At 43.7% G+C, this 22,348-nt stretch overlaps 1 protein-coding gene across 2 annotated transcripts; it reads left to right on the forward strand.

Annotated features, from left to right (window-relative positions):
* The first annotated feature begins 613 nt into the window (after positions 1 to 613).
* Positions 614 to 20,245, forward strand: ZBTB11 (zinc finger and BTB domain containing 11). Of its 2 annotated transcripts, none has more exons than XM_037378314.1 (11): positions 614 to 1,364; positions 3,942 to 4,177; positions 4,860 to 5,091; positions 6,260 to 7,068; positions 9,530 to 9,709; positions 10,205 to 10,441; positions 10,818 to 10,962; positions 12,039 to 12,156; positions 14,771 to 14,929; positions 15,413 to 15,588; positions 16,291 to 17,071. In XM_037378314.1, exons 1-11 carry the CDS (start codon positions 1,055 to 1,057, stop codon positions 16,314 to 16,316), a joined length of 2,628 nt encoding a protein of 875 aa, XP_037234211.1. In that variant the 5' UTR covers positions 614 to 1,054; the 3' UTR covers positions 16,317 to 17,071. The 2 variants fall into 2 exon arrangements, with proteins under 2 accessions (XP_037234211.1, XP_037234210.1); XM_037378313.1 differs by having other exon boundaries at positions 617 to 1,364; positions 16,953 to 20,245.
* The last annotated feature ends 2,103 nt before the right edge of the window (positions 20,246 to 22,348 follow it).

Genomic DNA, 22,348 nt, shown 5'->3' on the forward strand with positions numbered 1-22,348 from the left:
TGATACGGTGAGATGGAGTAAAGAATAACAGCCCATCAGCTTACTCCTCTCACCAGCTACGCTTCAATAAGCAGGGCAGGCTGTTCAGAGGAGGGCATTAACCTGGTGTAACTGCGCATTATTTAGCTCAAACAAATGTAATGCAATGAATTAAGACAGAAATTAGTAAGTTAAAAGGCCATGTGTTTACCTAATGCAACATAATTAGTTGCCATAAAAAGGTTTTCTTTCCTCTTACAAACCAAAAAGAGCACGGGCAAGGCCGGCAGACGGTGGCGGCCCCCGCGCCACCCATGTGAGGCCGGTCGTGCGCTCCCGCCGCAACGTGACATCACGGCTCCCAACCCCCCGTAGCTCCCGAGCCCCGCGCAGCGGCGGCTGCCCGCTGCGGAGCTGACTCTGACGGTGTTTCATTTCGGGGCGTCCCCCGCTCCCAGCGCCGCGGCCGTGCCCTCCCTGACAGGCCTTGCCCGGCTCTAAGATGGCCGCGCCCAGCCTCCGCCCGGCCCCAAGATGGTGGCTCTGCCCCCAGCACCAGCGGCGCCTTCCCTGAGCACACGCCCCTTCCCCACGCCCCGCCGTGCGCGCGGGCTTCTGACCTCACTTCCTCTTGTGCAGCAGCCATTTTGTCTTTCCGTCGCCGCTGCTGCCTGATCTCCCTCCCACCCGCCGCCGCTGGCCGCGAAACTCCAGTTCCCCCCCCCCCGGGCCTGGCTCCCGCCGGACCCGCCGCCCGTGCCCTCCGGTCTCCCCGCGCCTGGGCGAGGGGCCGGCGGAGGCGCGGGAGGCCCCGCTCCCCCTCCCCTGCCCCGGCGCATGCTGCCCGCGCCCCGGGAGGCGCCTCCGCGGCCCCACGGAGCCCCCGGCCAGGGCCGAGGCGCGTCTCCCCGCCGCGGGTCCGCCGCATGTGAGCGGCCCGCGCCGCCCCGCGGCCCAGAGCCCGCCCCCGACCCCCCTCCGCCCGCCCCCCGGCGGCCGCCTGCCCGGCGGCGAGCGGGGAGGTCCGGCCTGGCCCTGAGGGCGCGGAGGCCGCCCCTTCGCCCCCCGCCGCGCCATGTCTAGCGAGGAGAGCTACCTGGCCATCCTGCGGTACCTGACCAACGAGCGGGAGCCCTACGCGCCGGGGACAGAGGGCAACGCCAAGCGCAAGATCCGCAAGGCCGCCGCCTGCTACGTGGTGCGCGGCGGCACCTTGTACTACCAGCGGCGGCAGCGCGACCAGCAGCGCTTCGCCGAGCTCGAGGTGGTGCTGCAGGCCGAGCGCCGCGCCCGCCTCATCCGCGCCGCGCACCTGGCGCCCGACGGCGCCCACCGCACCCGCCTGCAGACCTGGCAGGGGCTCTCGCAGAAGTACTGGTGGCGAGGTGAGCGGGGGCGGGGGCCGCGGCCCGAGGGGGGCTGGGGGCCCTGCGGGCACTGCTTGCTGGCCTCGACACGGGTGCCATGACACGGGTGCCGTAGACGCCGTGCCTTGACATGGGTGCCTTGACACAGGCACCACTGACACAGTGCCCTGACACGGGTGCCGTAGATGCTGTGCTTTGACATGGGTGCCCTGACGCGGGTGCCGTAGATGTGGTGCCCAGACATGGGCGCCATAGATGCGATGCCGTGACACTGGTGCTCTGACACTGGCGCTGTAGACATGGGTGCCTTGACAGAGGCACCATAGATGCCATGCCTTGACACAGGTGCCACGACATGGGCGCTGTAGACACCGTGCTGTGACACAGGCAACGTAGATGCTGTGCCTTGGCATGGGTGCCTTGACACAGGCACCATAGACACAGTGCCTTGACACAAGTGCCACGACATGGGTGCTGTAGACACGCCATCTCAAAGCACACAGTGCCTGTGGCTCACTCCTTAAGAGACCAGCCTTGCTGTGTGAGTTATACCTTGTCCTGTGGCTTCTTACTCAGCAGCAGTATTTGGACACATGGAAGTGTAGAGCGTGAGTGGCCCCATCCACGTGCTGCATGCAGCCTGCTGCAGGTAGTGATTTCTCAGCTTGTGCCCTTTCTGCGGGGTGACAGTCTATTCCATGTGACCTGGTTCAGCTTTTAACCTCGTAATACCTGTTCTGACTGGTGTGTGGATGGTGTTTGCTTTTAAAGAGTAGGGCTACTGGTGGTGATTTGTACCCCTTGCACTCATTGCTGTGTTCGCCTCTTTCTTCCAGTGAGAGGCCTAAAAGACCGCACTAATTGTCAGTTGGCTCTCGCGTGGTGTCATAGCCATTCGAAATGGTAGTGTATGAACAGCAGTAACTCCTGATCAGGACCACCTTTTGGCTGAGCCGAGGACTTGGTATCTGTATTCTGTTTGCATTTGGTGTTCTAACTTTTAGTCTTAAATATCCATTAAACAAATACCCTCCTGTGTTTCAGTTGCCCGAAGCCCAGTTTCTGTTTGTATTGCTTTTCTTGTTCCCATCAGTCAGCAAGTCTCATTCCAGCTTTAGTTGTCCTTGTCTTAATTTGGAGGCATTTTGCTCAGGCTGCAGCCCATCCTTCCTGTCCAGATCTCGTTGATTTGAGCATCTTTGATGTGAAAAAGGATTTGATGTCTTGGACTTGATACATCCGTTTAGGATGGTGGTCTCCTTGCCCTTATCTGGGCCCTCATTGCCTGCCCAGCACCGGACTGTTCTAGCATCTGCTGTTATCCTATGCCTTCCTTAGTGGACCTCAGTGTATCTTCTGTTCAGCAGAAAAGAGCATTCTGCATCTTTTGATCTTACCGGTTACTTTTATTTGCACAGCCTATATTCTCTTACTTCTCTTGCACTGATAATATTAAAATTTGTGCTCTGCTTTCAGTTCAAGTGTTATGTTTCTTCTCTGTCTCTCTTTTAAGACACTGGTTTCTCCTGCCGTTACAGTACTGTTCTGCTGCTCGTGGACAGTCATCATCCTGAGATGGGTGCCAGCCTGTTCTGTCTGTCTGCTCTGTAACTGGGAAGCAGTCGGCTGGAGTATGGCCCAGTGGCCAGGAAGGGTGTTAGATATGTGATTTCAAGAGCAGAGCCCTTCTGTCCTGAGAACTAGTCCTGGTTTCAGGTGAAACCAAGGAAACGTAAAAATGTTTGAAATCTGCATGAATGTCTTGGGTTGCCTGAAGTATGTGTTTTCCTGATCTTTACAGACATATATGCATAATGATAGTGCACATCGTTCTCTGAAAAGGTGTGAACAGTGCAAGTCTAACTCTTGTCAGCCAAGTTTTTGAGCTGTGCAGGGTTTTGAACTACAGAGGCACAGCTGCTGTTATGTATGCTTTTATATTGTCCTAATGAAGAAAATGAATTTCGGTTGAAAGCCATACACTGAAAATGCCTTGGTGCCTAGAAGAGCTTAGGAACTATTGAGTATCTAAAATTATTTAGCCAATAAAGTACTGGTAGGAAATGAATGTCTTTAAACCTCAAAATCATAAGCAGTTGTTTAAATCGTGTAGATAATACATATTGGCATTGTTGCATGTAACACAGTTGGTCCCAATTTTGCAAAAGCCCTTGGGTGAACCTTCCAGTTCTTGTCCCCTTCAGTAAGAACAAGCTGAGGCCCACTTCTGTAGGTTCGGTGCAGAATTAAGACACAGCTTTCGTTGTTCTGGGGCTCTTAGGGTGAATATAAATTCAAACATTTTTTCTAGCCTTAAAAGTCTTTCTGAGAGGGTCTACTTGACATAGTGTAGTGATGTTCTAAATGTTCTATCTCAAATTAACAATGGATTATAGTAGTGATGTACAATATACAAGGGTGTGAGAGAAGCAGAACTGGTAAAGTCAGAGAAGGAAAACGCAGGTGACTGACTTTGATTTTTCTCAGTAAGTGTGTAATACTGTTTTGCTAATCACCTACATACTTAATTGCATGTTTAAGGTAAATTGAATGAGGATTTGAAGCCTAATTAAGCTCCATGAATTTTTTTCTTAGGCATTCTTAAGCAGGTTAAAGATTACATAAAAGAATGCAGCAAGTGCCAGGAAAAGCTAGATCGCTCTAGATCTCTGTCAGATCCTTCTGAAATGCTGGAGGAGCTAGGACTGGATGCAAAATCTCATGAAGACAGTAATGAAACAGATGATGAATTGAATAATGCGACATCAATCCCAGCTGCATCCCCAAAGCCTGTGAAGAAGAAGCCAATAGCAAAGCATGAGCTTGTATTTGTAAGTACCATTGTTTACATCTGAATGTATTTAAGGTGTGTGTTAATGTGTTTTTAGTCACATAGCTATTTTCCATTGTTGTGATAATCTTGTAATAGTAAGACAATAGATATTTTGCCAAAGGTATTCGGAATGTGGAAGCGGGTTACTGGTATATATGACGTGAGATTAGTTATAATGCATTATCTTTGGAAAATAAAATCACCCTGACTCCTATTTATGTAAATTGGACCAAAGGGAGAATGAATGGCAAAAGTATAAGTTGTAAAGGATCACATGCAAGATTCTCATAGAGTCTGTATGTGTTACTTAATAAGTGATGCTATATTTATATATAAAAACCTTGTTGATAACTGGGGGCTCATGTGCATGTAAAGATTTTGGAATTAAGAAACAGTTTCAGACTGTACCATTGAAAAATAACGGTCAGAGAACTGTTTGAATTTCCATGTCTTCCTGGTTTTCCAATTGTTTCCTTTTCATTTTTAATTTTTTGTTTGGAGGGAGGGTGAAACTTGATGCATTTAAAGAAAGAACACAATAGTAAAGCTAAGCTGTGGGTTATACAGACTTGAACTGATTGTATGGTTGCAGAAAATAATCCTTTTCTGTGTTTCAGTGTGAATGCTTAAAAGGGCACCGTCTATATTTAATGAAGTTCTCATAATGTTGTTTATGACAGGTTGACAGTAAGGGCCTTGTGAAGCAGTCATCTTCCAAACATTGTCTGTCAGTCTTAAACCAACTGAATCAGCAGAGGCTTTCCAATCAGTTCTGTGATGTGACTCTGCTGATTGAAGGAGAGGAGTACAAAGCTCACAAATCTGTCTTGGCAGCCAACAGCGAGTACTTCCGAGAGCTCTTCATTGAAAAGGGAGCTGTCTCTAGTCATGAAGCTGTAGTGGATCTGTCAGGTGAATTGTTGTGGGTTTCAAAGCTAGAAATCATAATATCCTAAGTACGGTGTATAGTAATTGATTCAGTCTTTTTATGTGTTCAAGACAACCAAATATTTTATCTTGGTTTTTTCCTCTCTTTTAATGTAAAAGTATTTCTTGTGGATTTTAATGCTAAAATGATTGCTCTGGTTTCGCATGATCTGACCTTCCTTATTGAATGGACTATGGGATTTGCAATTTCATCTTAAAATTTCTGAGAAGCTTTGGAAGATTGATTTTTACTTTGCTTAGGCGTGTTTTCTCCTTGTATTAGTCACAAATGTTAAAAAAGGGAACGTAATGAAATGCTTGAACACATCAAGAGGGATGTTGACTAGCTTCTTGGAGAGCTGTTTAGCTGGACAAATACTGCGTTGCTCCTTATGACTGTGAAACACTATTGTACGTGTTTCTGCTTGTTTCTCAAACCTTCTGGTACCTTAAAGATAGGAGACAATCCTAAAATAAATGTTCTAAAAATAGTTTTGTAGTGATGAAGAATACTGTAAAGAACATATGCCTACTGTGTTGCTTTCTTGTTAGTTTCTTAACTGTATGTGTCTCTGCATGAACAGTAGTTTTCTAGTATGATTGTCCAGAAGGTTCCACTTACTAAATATTTGATTTATGAATTATAGAACTGTGGAAATTATACCAGGTGCTTATTTGTAAGCATTTCTATCTATATATCAGTATTTTTATTTTTTTCATTACCCACTTTCTTGTCTTATTTTTCTGCCATGTCAGTTGTTACTGAAGTCCTGAGTACTTGCTGAATGTAGCAGGTCCAGAAAGGCTTAACTTCAGTTAAATTAGGATTAGTGTACTTCAAAAATATTGAGGCTCTCCCAGCATCTTGAAACATTCTTCCAGATCATTTTATTGTGAGCTACCTCAGTTCTACTCATGACAAAATGTTGTCTGAGCTTACTTCCACGTAGAAAATACACAAGGAGGATGCTTTTGTGTAAATGACAATTAACTGAGTCCCAGTGGAGGGGCTTCAGCATTATTTGAAGTGTGTTTTGCTCTAAATTTCAGACTTAACCATATCATGAACTGTTGTATCCATCATGGGATATTTTGGTGTAATTCGAAGTCATCAGTGTTTGCTCTAATCTCATTTTTTTTTAATTCCTGGTAGGGTTCTGCAAGTCCAGTTTCCTGCCTCTATTGGAATTTGCTTATACTTCAGAATTAACTTTTGACTTCTGTAGTATGGCAGAAGTGGCCATGCTCGCCCGGCATCTCTTCATGTCAGAGGTCCTCGAAATCTGTGAAAATGTGCACAAACAGATGGAGGAGAAACAAATCACAGTGTACCAAAAGGGAGATATTCAGACAGTAGAGTCAACACAAAATTTAGCAGAACAAACTGAAGTTGAGACGCAGCCCATGGACAGTGCTGAGCAGCCTGAGCTCGCAGCCAGTGCTGTGCCAGTAGCTGTGAACGGAGCTCCTTCCTCTGCTGGGACAGAGGCAGCAGCACCACCCCAGCCTGACCTCCTGCTCCCAGAGCCTGCAGGGGCCACTCCAGATGGTCTTTTGAAGCCCGTGGAGCAGTGTGAAACAACTGCGAATTATGTCAAGGTGCAGCTGCTGGAGAGCGTTTCATGTAGCACCGTGTCTGTGGCAAAGGTTGAGCCGTCGGCTGTGGAAGCCATGGACACTCAAAGTGAAATTGAGACATATCAAAATGAAAGTGGTAAAGCAAATGCAGACACTGCTTCTGAAGACTCCTCAGGAATGCTCAAGCAAAAAGATGGCCAGCAGAGTAAAGAACAGAGCATTTCTGTTTCGCTGCCAGAAAGCCTAGCGTCCAGCCAGGATGATACTTACAAAAGCAAGCTTCGCCAGCGTTCTGTTAGTGAAGGGGGATATATCAGATTGCATAAAGGAATTGAAAAAAAACTGCAAAATAGAAAGACAAATCCTAAGTCTGCAATACAGCAGGTATTCTGTCTGTCTTTAGGCCTGTTCTCAGTAATCGTCCACTGTTTCGAGACCAATCTGAAAAGACTGTTTTCCCGATTCCAAGCACTGTCTGGCAAATGTTTTTCTTTTTTGAGCAGTTAATGTTACTGCAAACCAAAGTAACTTCTAAGATGTGACAGTTAAAAAACACCCAACATTGGCATCAAAATTCCTTCTGTATTGAAGATCTTTAGAGTGCTCAGTGACATTAGTCCAGCTTGAATGTGTCCTCACAGCTTCTTATGGTTGGACAGAAGGTGTATCTTCTCCCCAAAATTCTTAATAATCTGGGAATTTAATTCTTAACTAACGTGTGTGTCAGTCATAGTATTAGAGGAGTGAGACTCTACATTTGTGAAGAGTTGAAAACAGAACATCAGGGATGAAAAAATTTGACATGTTACATAGATCTTGAAGACCTAGTTGTACGTTATAGTAATGAAGTCCTGCTACCTTCAGGTTGGGGTCAGTTAAAAAAAAAGGTTAAAAGAATGCTGGTATTAAACTCTAGTGCTCGGACATACTAAGTGTTCAATAATTGCACTAGTTGCTTTTTTTTTTTTTTTTTTTTTTTTTTTTTTTTTTTTGTGTGTGTGTGAAATGGTGGTCCTATTATTATTTCCCCTTCAGGAACCTTTCCTTTTTTAGTGCCTACGGATAGCTGACATTCACCTCACTGAGTGAGAGAACAAAACACTTATTTTTGTTACAGAGTACACTTTGCCTTGCTCATTGCTGGCTAGCTAAATCTTTGGAAGAACTGTTACTTTGCAGAGGGATGCTGTCAGGTATTTACGTACTAGAGCCACCAGGCCCACACACAAGGGGATAATTTGTTAACCGGTGCAACACCCTTATAGCTAGAAATTGTAGCAGGGTCTCCTTATGTAGGTGGACAGCTTAAAGCCCAGATGTTAAAACTAGTACAATCAAAATATTTGAGCCATACTTATGGTGGTTGGAGAATGATGAGTTTTTGTTCTGTTTTGGGAGGGGGAATATTGACCTTCAGGAACAGTTCCTGTTAACTTATTTTACTGTTTCTAAATGTGGCCCCTCGACAGATGAGGCCTACGGACAGTGGCCACCCACGGAAAAAAGCAATGGGTTTAGATAATTGCTCACAATTGGACTTAGGAATAAGTTTCCACTTTCCTAACTCATTTTGTATCTTTTAGCATTTTTGTCTCATGCATCCTGCAACTTCCCCCCCTGCTCCTCCATGGCACTGCATGTCATATAAGTGTTGGGAAGGAGACAGGCCTTCTTGAGGTTCCCAGTTTTGATCCTGGAAGAATAACAGGAAAGAGAGGTTGCAGGAAAAATGCTGCTGACTTCTGAATGACAGTAATTGCAGTTGGCACGGAGATGTCAGGGGTGAAGTGTTCTTTGTATGAGTAGATTATTTTCCAAGCTCTTACTAATCATCTACTGGCCAAAGTTATTTTTGTGGCTTCACAATGTAGCCAAGTTTGCATAAGTTTTCAGAGCAACAGCAAAATTTAAAAAAAAAAAAATAATTTAGATTTTGTGCCTGTGTTGAATTTCAGCTTGTTTTTGAGAGATATGGCAGAGCTAGCATGTTTTCAAAAACGTAAGGTATCTCACTTGCTGAGAGAGCAGGAAGAAGTGGGGATGCTTGTACTTTTTTTTCATTGCCTTAGTCTCAGAAACTTGAAGAGGAATTAGACCTGATACAGGAAGTTTTAGCCTAATCACTTACAAATTTGTCTTTTAAAGAATTAATCAGCAAGTTTCTACGAAGGAAAACGAGATTATCAGCTTTGGGTAGCACTGCCAATACTGTAATAAAAAAACCTTGGTGCCCAGCACAAAAAAAGCCGCCAACCAACCACACTAGTAAAGCTGGAATGCTCTTAACCAGAAAGAACTTCGCTTAAATACCGTAAATTTTTTGTATAGGTTATTAATAACTCAGTTTTTGCTGGGTGGTAAAAATGAATTAGCCTTCCCCTCCCCCCCCCCCCTTTTTTTTTTTATTTTTTTAATCTGATGACTTTTATAGTAAAGCCAAATGTAAATCCTGAAAAGGGAAGTTGGAGTTTAGGAAAGGGCTGGAAACATTTGGTAGAAACTGTGACTGGCAGTACTTTGTGGTTCCTCTGTAACTGTCTCTTAGCTCTCACTTAGGCAGTTACTCAGGGCTGAATAGTTAGTTGTGTCTGAAATGGTAAGTCATTGTCTACCTATAATTATAATCAGTTTATGGTTTTAAAACGAGACCAGTTTTTCACCCACCATGAGATAGTTTTGCAGTGAACTGAAGTGGGGTAACTTTCTAGCAGCTAAGTAAACTGAGCAAAATTAGGTGTAATTTACAGTAACATGTGGAAACATCAGCTTTTAGTACTAACTTGCAGAGGAAGTATGAAATATAGTGGAGTAAAGTTCATTCAAGGGTTATGTTTTTCCAACTTAGGTTGCCATGAAGCTGGTACAGAGAGGGAAAAAAATGAAACAGCCAAAAAGAGAGACCATGGAAAATAATGAAGTAGAAGCTCAGCACAAGTGCACTGAGTGTGGAATGGTGTTCCAGCGGCGCTATGCACTTATAATGCACACATTGAAACATGAAAGATCTAAAGATTATAAATGCCCAGTAAGTTGTTGCCTTGGGTTTTTTTTCCTGTAAACCTCCCTCTTTACAAAAAGTCATTTAGTAACTACATTAGTAATTATTTTTCTTGTCTTTTTTTGTATGTGTATTTTCCTTATGGATTTCAGAGATGGATGCAGCCCTGATGTGGATGGGGTGGTTTAGCCACATGGCCTGACAGCACTATGTGACATGGGAGTGTGCTTGCTGCTCAAGGCAGTGCTGGCATGGGCTTTACTTCTAACCTTACCCGCGAATTTGTAACTGTGTTTAGATTAGCCTGGAAGTTAGCTGCATTGGGAAGTGATCAGTAGTTCTGTCAGTAGCCATAAAATTAAAAATTTCCAACTGTTAATTGACCTGAGATAAAATACCTGTTGGAGTCAGGTTATAGACCTAGCTAATCATATTACTATGCTTAAAACCTTAGGTTACCTTTTTTAAAAATAATTTTTGAGTATTAAATGCAAAATAAAGTTGTAATATTTTCTTTCCCAGTTGTGTAAAAAAGAATTCCAGTATGGTGCCTCCCTGCGAGCCCATCTTGTCCGGCACACTCGGAAGACCGAAGTGAACACCACAGCTGCTGGTGTGGAAGAGACAGGCATGTCTTCGGTGAAAGGGAGAACTAAACGGGAATTTATATGTGATATATGTGGGAGAACTCTACCTAAGCTCTATTCTCTCAGAATACACATGCTCAAACATACAGGTGTGAAACCACATGCATGCAAGGTAAAGAGAAAGTTCTTTTGTTCTGTAATCAAGTTAGTAATGTTTTCTTTATATTTTAATATGGACGCTGTCCTAAAATTTAGGTCACTTCAGAATAAGGAAAACTACTGTAACATTCCTGATGAAAATTCTTGTAGTTCAGGACTGAGAAAACTAGAATGAAGTTAAATCATAAAAGTTCGTGTTCCTATGTCTATAAGAATGTCTCCCCTTGAGTATTCTTTTTTAACAGACCAGTTCTGGCACTGGTGCAGAATCACAGGCTTGGCCATAGTGGTTCACAAGAGATACAGGATGTTTTGTTGTGTTTGAAGTTAAACACCTATTACGTAATGAGTTTTTTTGGTCCTATTCCACTGGTTGTGGATTTTTTTAGGTTTGTGGAAAGACCTTTACGTATAAGCATGGATTAAAAATGCACTTAGCTCTCCATGAAGTACAGAAACAGTTCAAGTGTGACTTGTGTGAAAAGTCTTTTGTCACAAAAAGAAGTCTTCAGGAACACATGAGCATTCATACAGGTAAGGGACATGAAAGAGGATCCTGTTGCTTTGGTTGGCCATTGTATGCTGCTGAACTTTAACGGTGTTCTTCATTGTCAAAGGAACTGTTTACAAAAATAAATAGTAGTTTCTCCTTTTTCTTCTATCGGTTAGGCAGCTGAGATAGATATGTAAGTAGTCATCTTACATTTATTTTCTGGGCTTATTTTACCTTAGCTTAATATTATTATACAGAGTGTTCTATACAAAAACAGGGAATCGTGGTTGGTCTGTTCCTATGGTTTTATGTACCTATTTAATGCACGTAACATAGCAAGTCAACAAAGACAGGCAACGGGCTGGAGTGTTCCGAAGCACGCGCACTTCCAGCCTGTTTTTTCAGAGGAAAACGTGCCAAGTTAACTCTCTGAGAATCTCCGTCCTTTACAAGACTTGCTGTACTAGTACTGCAATTTTATAAAACCTGGTATTTTGAAAGTTCTTAGCGTGTGAAGGGTGACAATATAATAATGTAATACAAGTAGAGTTCTAAATTGTAATGTGTGGACATTGGCTTTCTTGTTTCCCAAGTTGGGCAGAATCAAAAGGAAGTGACTGTTTCTTTAAGGCAATTTGTTCCAGAAATTAAGCAATTGATATTAGCACTCAGCACTCCTAAATTGATGAATTGTAGCAGAAAACTTTTCTTTTAAGGTGTTATTCCACAAATTCAAGTCATACATAAGCAATGCTGTGTTGCTAGAGAGTTTGTGTATTATATATAACACAGGCAAGTAGGTTTATTTCACCCAAGAGGGCAATTTTTTGGGCTGTTCACATTTCATTACTAATTAGCAGCTGCAATGTTGTACCTGTGTTTAAAAACATGCAGTAAAGTAATTTAGAGTTGCCAGTCCCCCTTCTGTATATTATTAAGTTGGCACATACAAAATACACCTAAAAATTCCATCTGTGTGTAATTAAACCAACTTCTCCTTGTAGCACTGCTCTGATTACTTAAGATTAATTACATGAGAAATAAAAAACAGTCTTACAAAGCACTCCAGCAGTATGGAGGCCTGGCTTCATATCATGTTTTGTTTTGTTTTTGCTAGGAGAATCCAAGTATCTTTGCTCCATCTGTGGAAAATCTTTCCATAGGGCATCAGGACTCAGTAAACACATAAAGAAACACCAGCCAAAGCCTGAAGTTCGTGGATATCACTGTACCCAGTAAGTTGGTTGGTGGTTTGTTTTTTTGGGTTTTTTTGGTGGGCTTTGTTTCTTGAACATCAATGGTCCTAGTATTTTTAAAAATTAAAAGCAGCTCCTTGTCGTAGCTCTTTACTGGCCTGGTATAAGAATTAAAGCATAAGAGTAGAAACATGCACTTTTTTTAATACATGTGTTGGAGAGCAAAAGCTTGGGTTTTAACTGTTATCTAGTTCTAGTTTCATACGGTTGTTTTCTAATGAGTGTGTTTGCGCTTGTAGCTGTAATCATAACGATGTGGTTTTAAAGCTCACTTGTAGGACAGATAGCAGAGCGATGAGCTTGTCAGAGGCAAAGAGCCTTCAGCCTCTTTTTGCCCTCTTCTACTATGATAGTTGATTTCAGTTTAATTTGAGAATTTCTTACACAGTCTGCGATATCGTGTACTTGTGTGCACTGCAGGACGCGCTGTGTTTAGCAAACAGCTCTGCAGGAACATCATAAACTAAGACTCACTGACTATTGCAGTTAACTTGATTTTAAAACTTACATGACCACGTAAATATCTTTGCATTATGGACTTTGGTTTAGCAGAAACTCTGTACCTGGAAAGAGCGTGTTTCCTAGTGTGTCAGCTGGACACAGATACATTTCCTTGAGCAAGCAGACCATCGGAGAACCTTTTGAGTGACCTGCGAAGCACAAATGGTGCTTCATTTCCAAACTGTCAATTAGGTTTCTGGAAACTCTCTCGGGTATTAAGAGGAGTTGTACAATTTATGTGATTGCCTTTGTGCAGCTCATGGTTTTAATGAAAGCTATAGTCTAAAGTATTGTTTAAAGTATCTCTGGTAGTGCCACGGCATCCTAGCAAAAATAGTATTTTCTAACTGCTGAAAACTCACTTTAATTCTGTCAGTAATGTTTTTATTTAGTGTTTTTTAATGCTAAAAATCTCAACCTTAGAAATACAAAGAACAGAGCTAATAGGGTCCACAGCAGGGACAGAACTGTTTAATGAAACATTTTAGGGAAGTCAATTTTCATTTTGAAGGAAAAATATATTTTAAAAAATAATTTTTTTTTTACTCAGGGTAGTACAGTCATGGATTCAAAGATGACCTTGACAGCAAAGATACTTTGATTCACCAACTCCTTCAGACAGACACAGTCCTTACATCTCCTACAGCGAAGTTCTCTACTAAGAATATAACTCACATTGTCAGAAATAGTTCAGAGTGCTTCACTAAGCAATAACCAGCCTTCAGTTATCTAGTTCAGTGGCTTGGTATGTAACTCTCCCTGCCAAGCTTCACTTTGAGCTTCTGGCCCAGTTGAACAGAGCTGAACATGAGTTATTTTCCAAAAAATATTTGTGGAAGTTTCCCAGTGAAGTATGTATTTAAATTGCAGCAGTGTCTGGGTGGGGTGGTTGCTTCAGTTTTTTTACTTCTCTAGTGGCTTTTCCAAATATGTGATCCTTGAGGGGAGAGCACATGTGCCAACCCCATCCAAGACCCTTAGGGGTCTTTGTGATACTTTTTGATGTGCATCTGCAAACCCACGATTCCCGAGAGTCCCAAGAGCTGTCATTTTTTTCTACTAGGAGGAGGAGGATGTCAGGGTGTCTCAGGGCACCGTCAGCTTTTTTTTTCTCCTCCTTTTTTTCCTTTCCCTTTTTTCCCCCTCAAAAGTGAAGAAGGCTTTTTTTTCCTCTCCAGAACACGCATTCTTTGGGAAAGGTAATGTTAAAAGTTTTGTTCCTCTATGGAAGTTTTTTCTTCTCAGATTCCGCTGGAGGTTGGGAATTCTGAGATTCCCTCATGCCAGAGGTTGATCACCTGTAGAAGGTCAATCCTCCACCTTTGCTTGCTGGTGTTTCTCTGTCTCTGTCCTTTCTTGAGCGGTACAGCTATATGTTGTTACATAAGGAACCGATGCTGATGATCAGACGAAGATATCCGAAGAGCAGCATTTCTTGCAAAGGGAGAAACCATGTCTTTGGTTAGACTGGCCTCGAGTTTTCATACTAAGAGGAGTTAGTGATTTGTAATTTTATGCAGTCATAATATGGCAAGGTATAAACGAAGGAAAACCAGGAGTTTGCCTGGGTTTAGGTGTATACGAGCAGCACACTAAAGAATGAGTATCATTGCTTCCAGATGCTTTCTTGCAGGGTTCTGAATTTGTTTTTTAATTTATCAGAATACATTTGGGCATTGCAAACTATAAATCCCAGTTAACTTTGTATCAATGAATAATCCTCTTTAGTTAAGGGAAGAAACAGCTGTTACTATCCTCATTAGTTCGTATGGTATAATAGAAATTTCTAATGTCTTTCCGTCAGTTTGCCTTTGATTATTCTCCATAAAAATAACAGAAAGAATATAGTTACCTATAACAGACAAAAGTGTTTCAGAGATTCTCAAGTTATATTCCAGACTTCCAGATAAGCTGCTTTTCCTTTTAATTTTCCTTAGTTGAAAAGGGATTGTGCTTTATATAGATATTGCTGATGCAATAGGTGTTGTCTTCTCAAAGTCTTCAGTTGCTGTTAAGGAGGGTTCCAGTGCCTTTGAAATCAGGATCACCAAGATCTTTCTTTCACGGGATGCTAAAACCTTTACTGTTACAGGTGTGAAAAGAGTTTCTATGAAGCTCGAGATCTTCGGCAGCATATGAATAAACATTTAGGTGTGAAGCCATTTCAGTGTCAGTTCTGTGGAAAATGTTACAGTTGGAAGAAAGACTGGTATTCTCATGTAAAGTCTCATTCTGTCACAGACCCTTACAGGTGAGGAGAGATTCATTTAATAACTGAACGGTACTAATGTATACGATGTTATACATCTGCAGCCAGTCAACAAGGAACTGCCTAGTCCATTGTTAACTGATTGCTTGATGTTGACTGGGGTCTTGAGTACTTGGGGTCAGTTGGGTGACTTCAGGTAGTGTTGTTCAACTGTTAACCTGCTGACGCAGTCCTGGAACTAACACATACGAAGTTGTAAGAGTGTAAACATAATTGATGAAGTTAGAAATGCTTTGTATGTGATCTCACTTCTCTGGAATGGTAAGCGGAAGCTTTGTGGCTGTGAATAAGAGAAAATGTAGCTCAGTCCAACAGTATTATTTCTAATTATGGAACTACTTGTCATTTGAGACGGTATTCTCATTAAATTTTGCCTACTGTAATTAAAGTGCATTTTGGTTTAAAAAGTGTGACATAAGCGCAGAGTAGTGGTTTCAATAGATTCCTCACTTAACATATTTTTAGGTGTAATATATGTGGTAAAGAATTTTATGAGAAAGCTTTGTACAGAAGACACGTCAAGAAAGCCACACATGGTAAAAAAGGAAGAGCAAAACAAAATCTGGAACGAATTTGTGAGCATTGCGGAAGAAAATTCACACAACTCCGGGAATACAGGAGGCACATGAACAATCATGAAGGTACGTAAAAAACAAGTACTCGTGACATCCCTGAACCCCTCCCTGTAAATGTTATGGAGAGAGAGGTGATCGTTTCTTTGAGTCTGTGTATGTCTGGTGTTGCAAGACACACAGAAGTTCTTACCAATTCTCCAGTTAGTTTTGTGCTAGTCCTGGCTTGTTAACACGTGCTTCCAGTGATTCCCTGAGGTGGCTGTTGGGATTTTCCTAAAACTGCAGTCACACACAAGGGACAGTGACAATTCATCCTTCTTGGAACTTTGATGGAAGAGGAACTTTTTTAGAAGTGATTAGAATATGTATATCTGGCAAAGAATTGGATGTAGTAAAACATTCTCTCGTTTGAAAAGTGCAGATGGTTAACAAAATACTCTTCAAACAGGAGAATGATTGACCTGAATTTTAAAAAGGACCACTGAAATTGGTCAACCTCTTTATTTATAACAAGCAGTAAATTATGTGATGTTTGGGGAAAATATGAAAATATAATAAAAAGTATGTGCATTTTTAATTTAGATGTGAAGTATGATACTGATTTTTGAGCACTTGGTTATTCCAGCTCTGTTGGAAGTGTGTATATACTCTTATCTCAGGACAAAAGCGACTTTTTTGAAGCCATTCTGCTCTTAAAGAGCTGTTACAAGTAAATCTGATGGTTGTCTAACCATTGAAATACAATTTTTTTTATTTGTTTCTAAACAGAGAAAGTGTCCTGTAATAGGTACTAAGCCTAAATCTACAGTAACTGTTAGAGAGGAAAAGCCAGTATTGAAATAGCGTTTGTCACCACTCTCACGCCCCATTAGATACTACAGACCACAGAACTGGGATGCTAAAGGGAGAGTAAGAGTATACAAACATCAGGTCCAGTGTTTGAACGTCCACGGTGTGGAGGAGGGAAACAGCTGTAGAAGGTGTTACAAGCTAACTAGAGTAAGTGCTGCTTTTATGAGAGGTGTATAGAAGGATTTGCAGAAACAAAGGGCAACTAGAAATGTGACAAAATCTGTGAAGTAAAACAGGATTTCAGAAAGGCATCACCGGCAAAAAATAATTAGGATTTTATTAAGCAGTATGCACTTAAAACAGGGGAGAAACTGCACTGAAAGGAATTTTGGAAAGAAGATATTTTTAAAAATATTAGATTGGGCAGAGCACTCGTGGAAAACTTTACTGTTGGATGTATTATGCTCGCATTATATTGCGGTACAGAAGTGGTAAACAAGGTCTCTTTTTTTGACATGGAAAAAGTTACGGTACTTGGAGGTTTTATAATGCTGTTCTCCCTGTCGCATCTCGTCACCGCTCGTGCGTGTCGAGGAGCACTGGCAGTCACCGTTGCCTTGCCTTCCTTTTGAGAACAGGCGTGAAGCCATTTGAATGTCTGACTTGCGGAGTGGCCTGGGCTGATGCGCGTTCCTTGAAGCGTCACGTGAGGACGCATACTGGAGAGCGGCCGTACGTCTGCCCGGTGTGCAACGAAGCTTACATAGATGCCCGGACACTGCGGAAGCACATGACCAAGTTTCATAGGGACTACGTACCCTGCAAAATTATGCTGGAAAAAGATACTCTTCAGTTTCATAACCAGGGGACGCAGGTGGAGCACGCCATCAGCATTTTAGCAGCAGACATGCAGGAGCAAGAAGCGGAGATTAGCGTTGATAGTAGTGAGATTGAGACTGTGGTAGTGACAGGGGAGACGCTTGAAGCCATCGAAGCAGTTGCAGCTAGTGAGGAATGTACATCAGTCTCTACTCTCTCTGACCAGAGCATCATGCAGGTGGTAAATTACGTATTGGCGCAACAGCAGGGACAGAAAATGGCTGAAGTGACGCACGCCATTGAAACTGTAGAAGTAGAAGTGGCCCATGTTACGAAGGTGGAGGAAATATAGCATACGAGAGCGCCAGAAGGGTGAGGTCTTACGATCTGTGAGAGCTCAGTATTTAACTGATTAGCTGAGGCGTACAGTGATGCCTGTTTTCAAACAATTAATCCTCAGTATTGAACGTCTTGGTGACAAAACACTGCACCATTCATTACAGGGGAAAACTTAAGATGCCTCAGTGTGGGCCAAGGCTTTGAAGGATGAAATTTCTGCACTGGCTATAAATGTAAACAAACAAACAAAATTTTTAAATACTTGGAATTATAATGTTTTCTGTGTCATGGAGTAAGTATCATGCTGTAACTTTTAAAAAAATGAAAAGGAAAAAAAGATACAAAGACGCTGCACTAAAAACTAGAAATGCACAGCTATCGGTAGCATTTTTTTACTTTTGGTTTATGCACATTTCAATTTTGTGAGCAAATCACCTGTGTTGGGTTCTGTCTGTTTACTCCCCAAGATGAGGGAACGGTAGAATGCTTTGTGCAGCGTGTGCTTCATGTGACATGCAGAAAACAGGCTTTTCTCTTCAGGTAGGTACCCCGCCGGCAGTTGGCAAACCCTGGGTTTGGAGAGGTGCTTGAAATGCCAGGTCAGTGGATGGCAGGTCCAAGGTTCAGCAGAATGCTGTAGAACTTTTCGCAGATAATGGGAGGGGGGCTGCTGAGATCTGAGGAAGTGGTTCTGTGAGGCGGATTGTGAATTTCAGTTGACCCGAGGACAGCACACTGCAGGGAGCTACTTAGAGGAGTAAACTGCTTGTTATGTGTAAGCAAGGAGCTTGTGCTTGAGCCTCCGTGCAGAGCCATATTCAGTTTAATGGTTTGGTTGAGTAAAGGAAGCTGTCGCCTCATTGTTGTGCACATCCAAAGCAGGCAACCTAATGATGGATGTTTCTAACTTTGCATTACCTTTGGTGTAGAAACTAAAATGAAAAAGGTTTAATGGCACTTCTCAGAAATATAAAACATACTGACACAGTCCAGCTAGTTACGATCTGATCTTCTTGTGTAACTAACTTGTGGAAAGGAGGAGCCCTGCCAATTCCCAAAGGGGGACACAAAGCAGCATCAGGATAGACAGCTGTGAAAATCTTAGTGTGGGGTAAAAACTAAATTTATTTCAAAATTACCAGAGACCTTATTACTTGCTGCTGTAAGAAAATACTTCTAGGGCAAGCTGCTTACCTGGTGTTGCACCACGTGGATGGAAAAATTCTTACTAGGCGTTCCTGCAAGTAAGTGTGAATCAGAGCCGTGCTTGGCCCAGGTTTAAATGCCTGTGATTTAATACCATGAACAGTGCGTATCTTAGTCCGTGCAAGGCGCAGGTTCTTTCACTGCTGTTTGGGTGGGTGTTTCTTTAGGCCAGAAACACATCTGTTGAGGTAACTGAGAGTGCTATGCACATTAAAAAACACAGTCCTGATTGTTCAGTTGGTTTCAGTCTTTAGTATCGCCAAACACTTCACAGCTTTGACAGCAGCAAGATATCCAAGGAGCCAGAAGCCTGTAGAATTGCAGGGTAAACTTCCTAGAGAAAGTTACTTGCATGTAACTGTGCTACCTGTGAAAGGGATCCCCTGAACAAAATGTAAGTAAACCCTGTGACAAAGTAGCCACCTCATCAGAATTAGTATTTCTGCCTTTCATCTTATTTAACTATTTGAGTATCTGTCCACGGAGCTACAGAATGGACTGTTCCTTTTATACTTTGCAAACGTGTAGATAAGCGGCGTTGGAAACTTTTGAAGCAACACGTAGTTTGAGTTCCTGTCTTGGATCTGAATTAATCTGTAGATGACTATTTCAAAGGTCAAGGTCTTCCTGCAGAGAAGTAATGTAGTTATTTACACATCCTGCAGCCCTTTATGATTGTATTCTTTTCTGATTACCAAATGGAGTAAAACTGAAATGAATACATTAAATCAAAGAATAAAATACCGGTAGCTGTAACTCTTGAATTTTTGTATGGTCAAGAATCTGGAGATAGCCATCCTGCTTAAAATTAAAATATTGCCATTAAGATGGAAGAAGATTTAAAAAAGCACTAGGTAAACTTTAACACTTCGATGTTTGTATCTTAAAAATAATTGTGTCTTACTAAAGTGAGAAATGTTAAAGGAAAAAATAGCTGTAAATAGTGCTAAAGCATTATTTGTATATTTAGTGTGTTACCTTACAAAAAGATTATTACCCGCACCTTAGTCTAATCTTTGGTGCGTTTATTTATTTGCCCAACCTACAGAAGAAGCAGAAGTGAATCTGAATTTCGGAGCCTTGTTACCCACTGTAAAACACTTTAAGCGACGTGAGGGGCTGCCGTTCAGCAGCGGACAGGCAAAGCAGAAGAGGTTGTTCCCCGAGCGCGGCTCAGCCAGGAATGCTGGAGCTGAGCGCCCCTTCCCAGCATGGCTGTGCCTTACCTCCCCAGACCGGTGGCAGGCGGGCAGGGGGTGCCGCTCCTGGCTTTGCTGTTCCCGCATGCGGGATGTTGCCTTATGTTTTTCTTTAGACTTCAGCTCTTCGTTTAAGTTGCTCACGACCCTTCTGCAATCGATTGGAAGTCAGACTGCAACTACGCAGTTGATAGTACTGGATTATTTTTTTTAATAAAGCTAATGAGAAGTGTCCATTTATAAAGTATTCCTAGTGAATTCCTGTACATAAAAGAATTTGATTTGTACATTCTCCTGTTTTTATTTAGTGTTAGATGTATAAAGTTACAGTTATTTCTGTTACGAAATAAACTGGGCTTTGCCATGAATTACTCTTTCAAGCAGCTTTTCTTTTTCAGGGGGAGGAAAAAGGTGTTGCAGCATTACGTGTTCCTCTTCAGTATTTCCCCTTCCGTATACAGACAGATGTCTGGTTGGGATGGCTCTAACACCTACTTTTAATTTTTGCTTAAGGCTCAAAAAATTAACTGGTATGAGGAAAGGAAATCCATCACCCTCCTAAACGTTGCTGGATCACAGCTGTATGAGAGCATGATGTTGGCAAAACATGTCGCGTGTTGATACCGATGGCTCTGGCTGTAGAACCTCGTGGGGGGCGAGGCGCTTGCCCAGCCCCCGACCCGACATGCAGCTGTGGCTGTTGTAGTTTGTTCCGGGTGTTCTTCCGCTTGGCTTGGGCTTTCGTGCCAGGCTGCCCCCCGAAGCGGGCGGCACACAGCGCTGCTGGCCCGGCCCCTGCAGTGGGGTGAGTATGGGCAGGGGCTGGGGCCTGGCAGCTGCTCCCGCATCACGCCCTGGCCGAGGCTGCCCCCGTGCTGGGGGGACAGGTCTGGCCCAGCACACGCCTCTCCCAGCACTGTCGGGGCAGCTTCCAGGCGAGGCTGGTGCTGCAGGGAGGCCGCCAGCCCTGCGCCCGTTCCTGGGGGAAGGCCGGGAGCTGCTCAGCGTGCTCACTTCTGTGAGCCCCCGCAGGTAATCAAGCCACGCGGGACACTCACAGTCGCACCGGAAGCGGTTCCAGAGGGCTGGGCGCTGAAGGCGTCGCGTGGCTGACGGCCGCAGCTGCCTTTCACCAGGGATGCAGCTACAGCTGAGAAAGCAAAGCGATGTGTGGGTGAGTTCCCGCCTTTGCCTCCCCTGGCGCCAGAACCCTGTCGCTCCTGGCTGTTACAGGCAGAGCCGTGAATTCCCACGGCATCACAACCACACGTACACTTCATGCACTGCTGCCGGTGCCACGTTGGGGCGCAATGGCTGGATTTGTTGGGGTCGGTTGAACACCAGCCGGGCCATTACAAGGTGGGAGAAAGTCCGTGTGATGGCGGCCACGGCCGTCGGGCACCGGGCAGAGCGGCTGGCTCCCGCATCCTCCCGCCACGAGCCACCGGCTGCACCGCACAGCACAGCCCCGCACAGCGCAGCCCCGCGCTGCTTGGGGAAGATGAGGCAGGTAAGGGGCCGCAGCCAGGTGCTGCCATGAGGAGGTGACTGCGCTGTTCCCGGGGTGGGTGTCGGTGGGTTTGTTACTGGCATTTGAAGACAGTCCGCAGCAATGAGCTTGGATCCATCCACAACCGGGCAGGCTCAGCAGCTGCAGGGCAGCACAGGGAGCACCGGGCAACTACTTACTCACCTGGTGCCTTCGGTATGTTGCAAGTTGCTCAGGCACGAAGCAAAGCTTTACTGCTGCGGAGGCACAAGCCTGCCGAGATCAGCGTGCAGGCGTTACACAGGCAGGGTTTCAGCCACTGGCAGGTACTCGTACCTTGCTGCACCAAGCAGCAGGTCTCGGCCCACCTCCTGGAGGCAATCCAGACAGCTAAACTGCGTAGGTTACCGTGAGTAGTAGGATTCTTGCTTATCCTTAGAACAAAAACTGTAACGCACCCACACACCCCATCCTTGTGCGAAGACCATGACTATTGTAATGAGAGCCCAGAGCTCCAAGCGAAGCTCCACCTGACATTCACGCTGATGGTACTTTTGAGATCAGCTCCTTTCTGAAGCACCAAACACTGGCAGATGCCCGCAGAGCCGAGGCCATCCGGATGGATTCTCTCCAAGCAGCACTGAGGAGGCAGCATCTCTGCTCACCTTCAGCTGAGATCTAGGAACCGCTGCAGACTCTCAGGAGGCCTAGGATTATTTATTGACCATGAGAGCAAGTCAGATAAACACTTCTTCTGCTCCCTCACGGGCACAGAAGGTGAGTTCCCAACGCATCTGCTGCTCTGCCAAGCAATTTCCTAAAGGATTTTAAACTACCAGGAAACTGTTGATACAAATGTCTACTTCAGCCAAAGATGTGGAAGACAGTGGTGGTAGATTATTTAAAAAAGAACAGATCTCAAAGCCATCCTCCTTCTCAAAGTGCCATTTTGCTTTTTCACTAATACAAGTGACTGAGACAG

This window comes from Falco rusticolus, chromosome 2, assembly GCF_015220075.1.
Source record: "Falco rusticolus isolate bFalRus1 chromosome 2, bFalRus1.pri, whole genome shotgun sequence".
Lineage (NCBI taxonomy): Eukaryota > Metazoa > Chordata > Aves > Falconiformes > Falconidae > Falco > Falco rusticolus.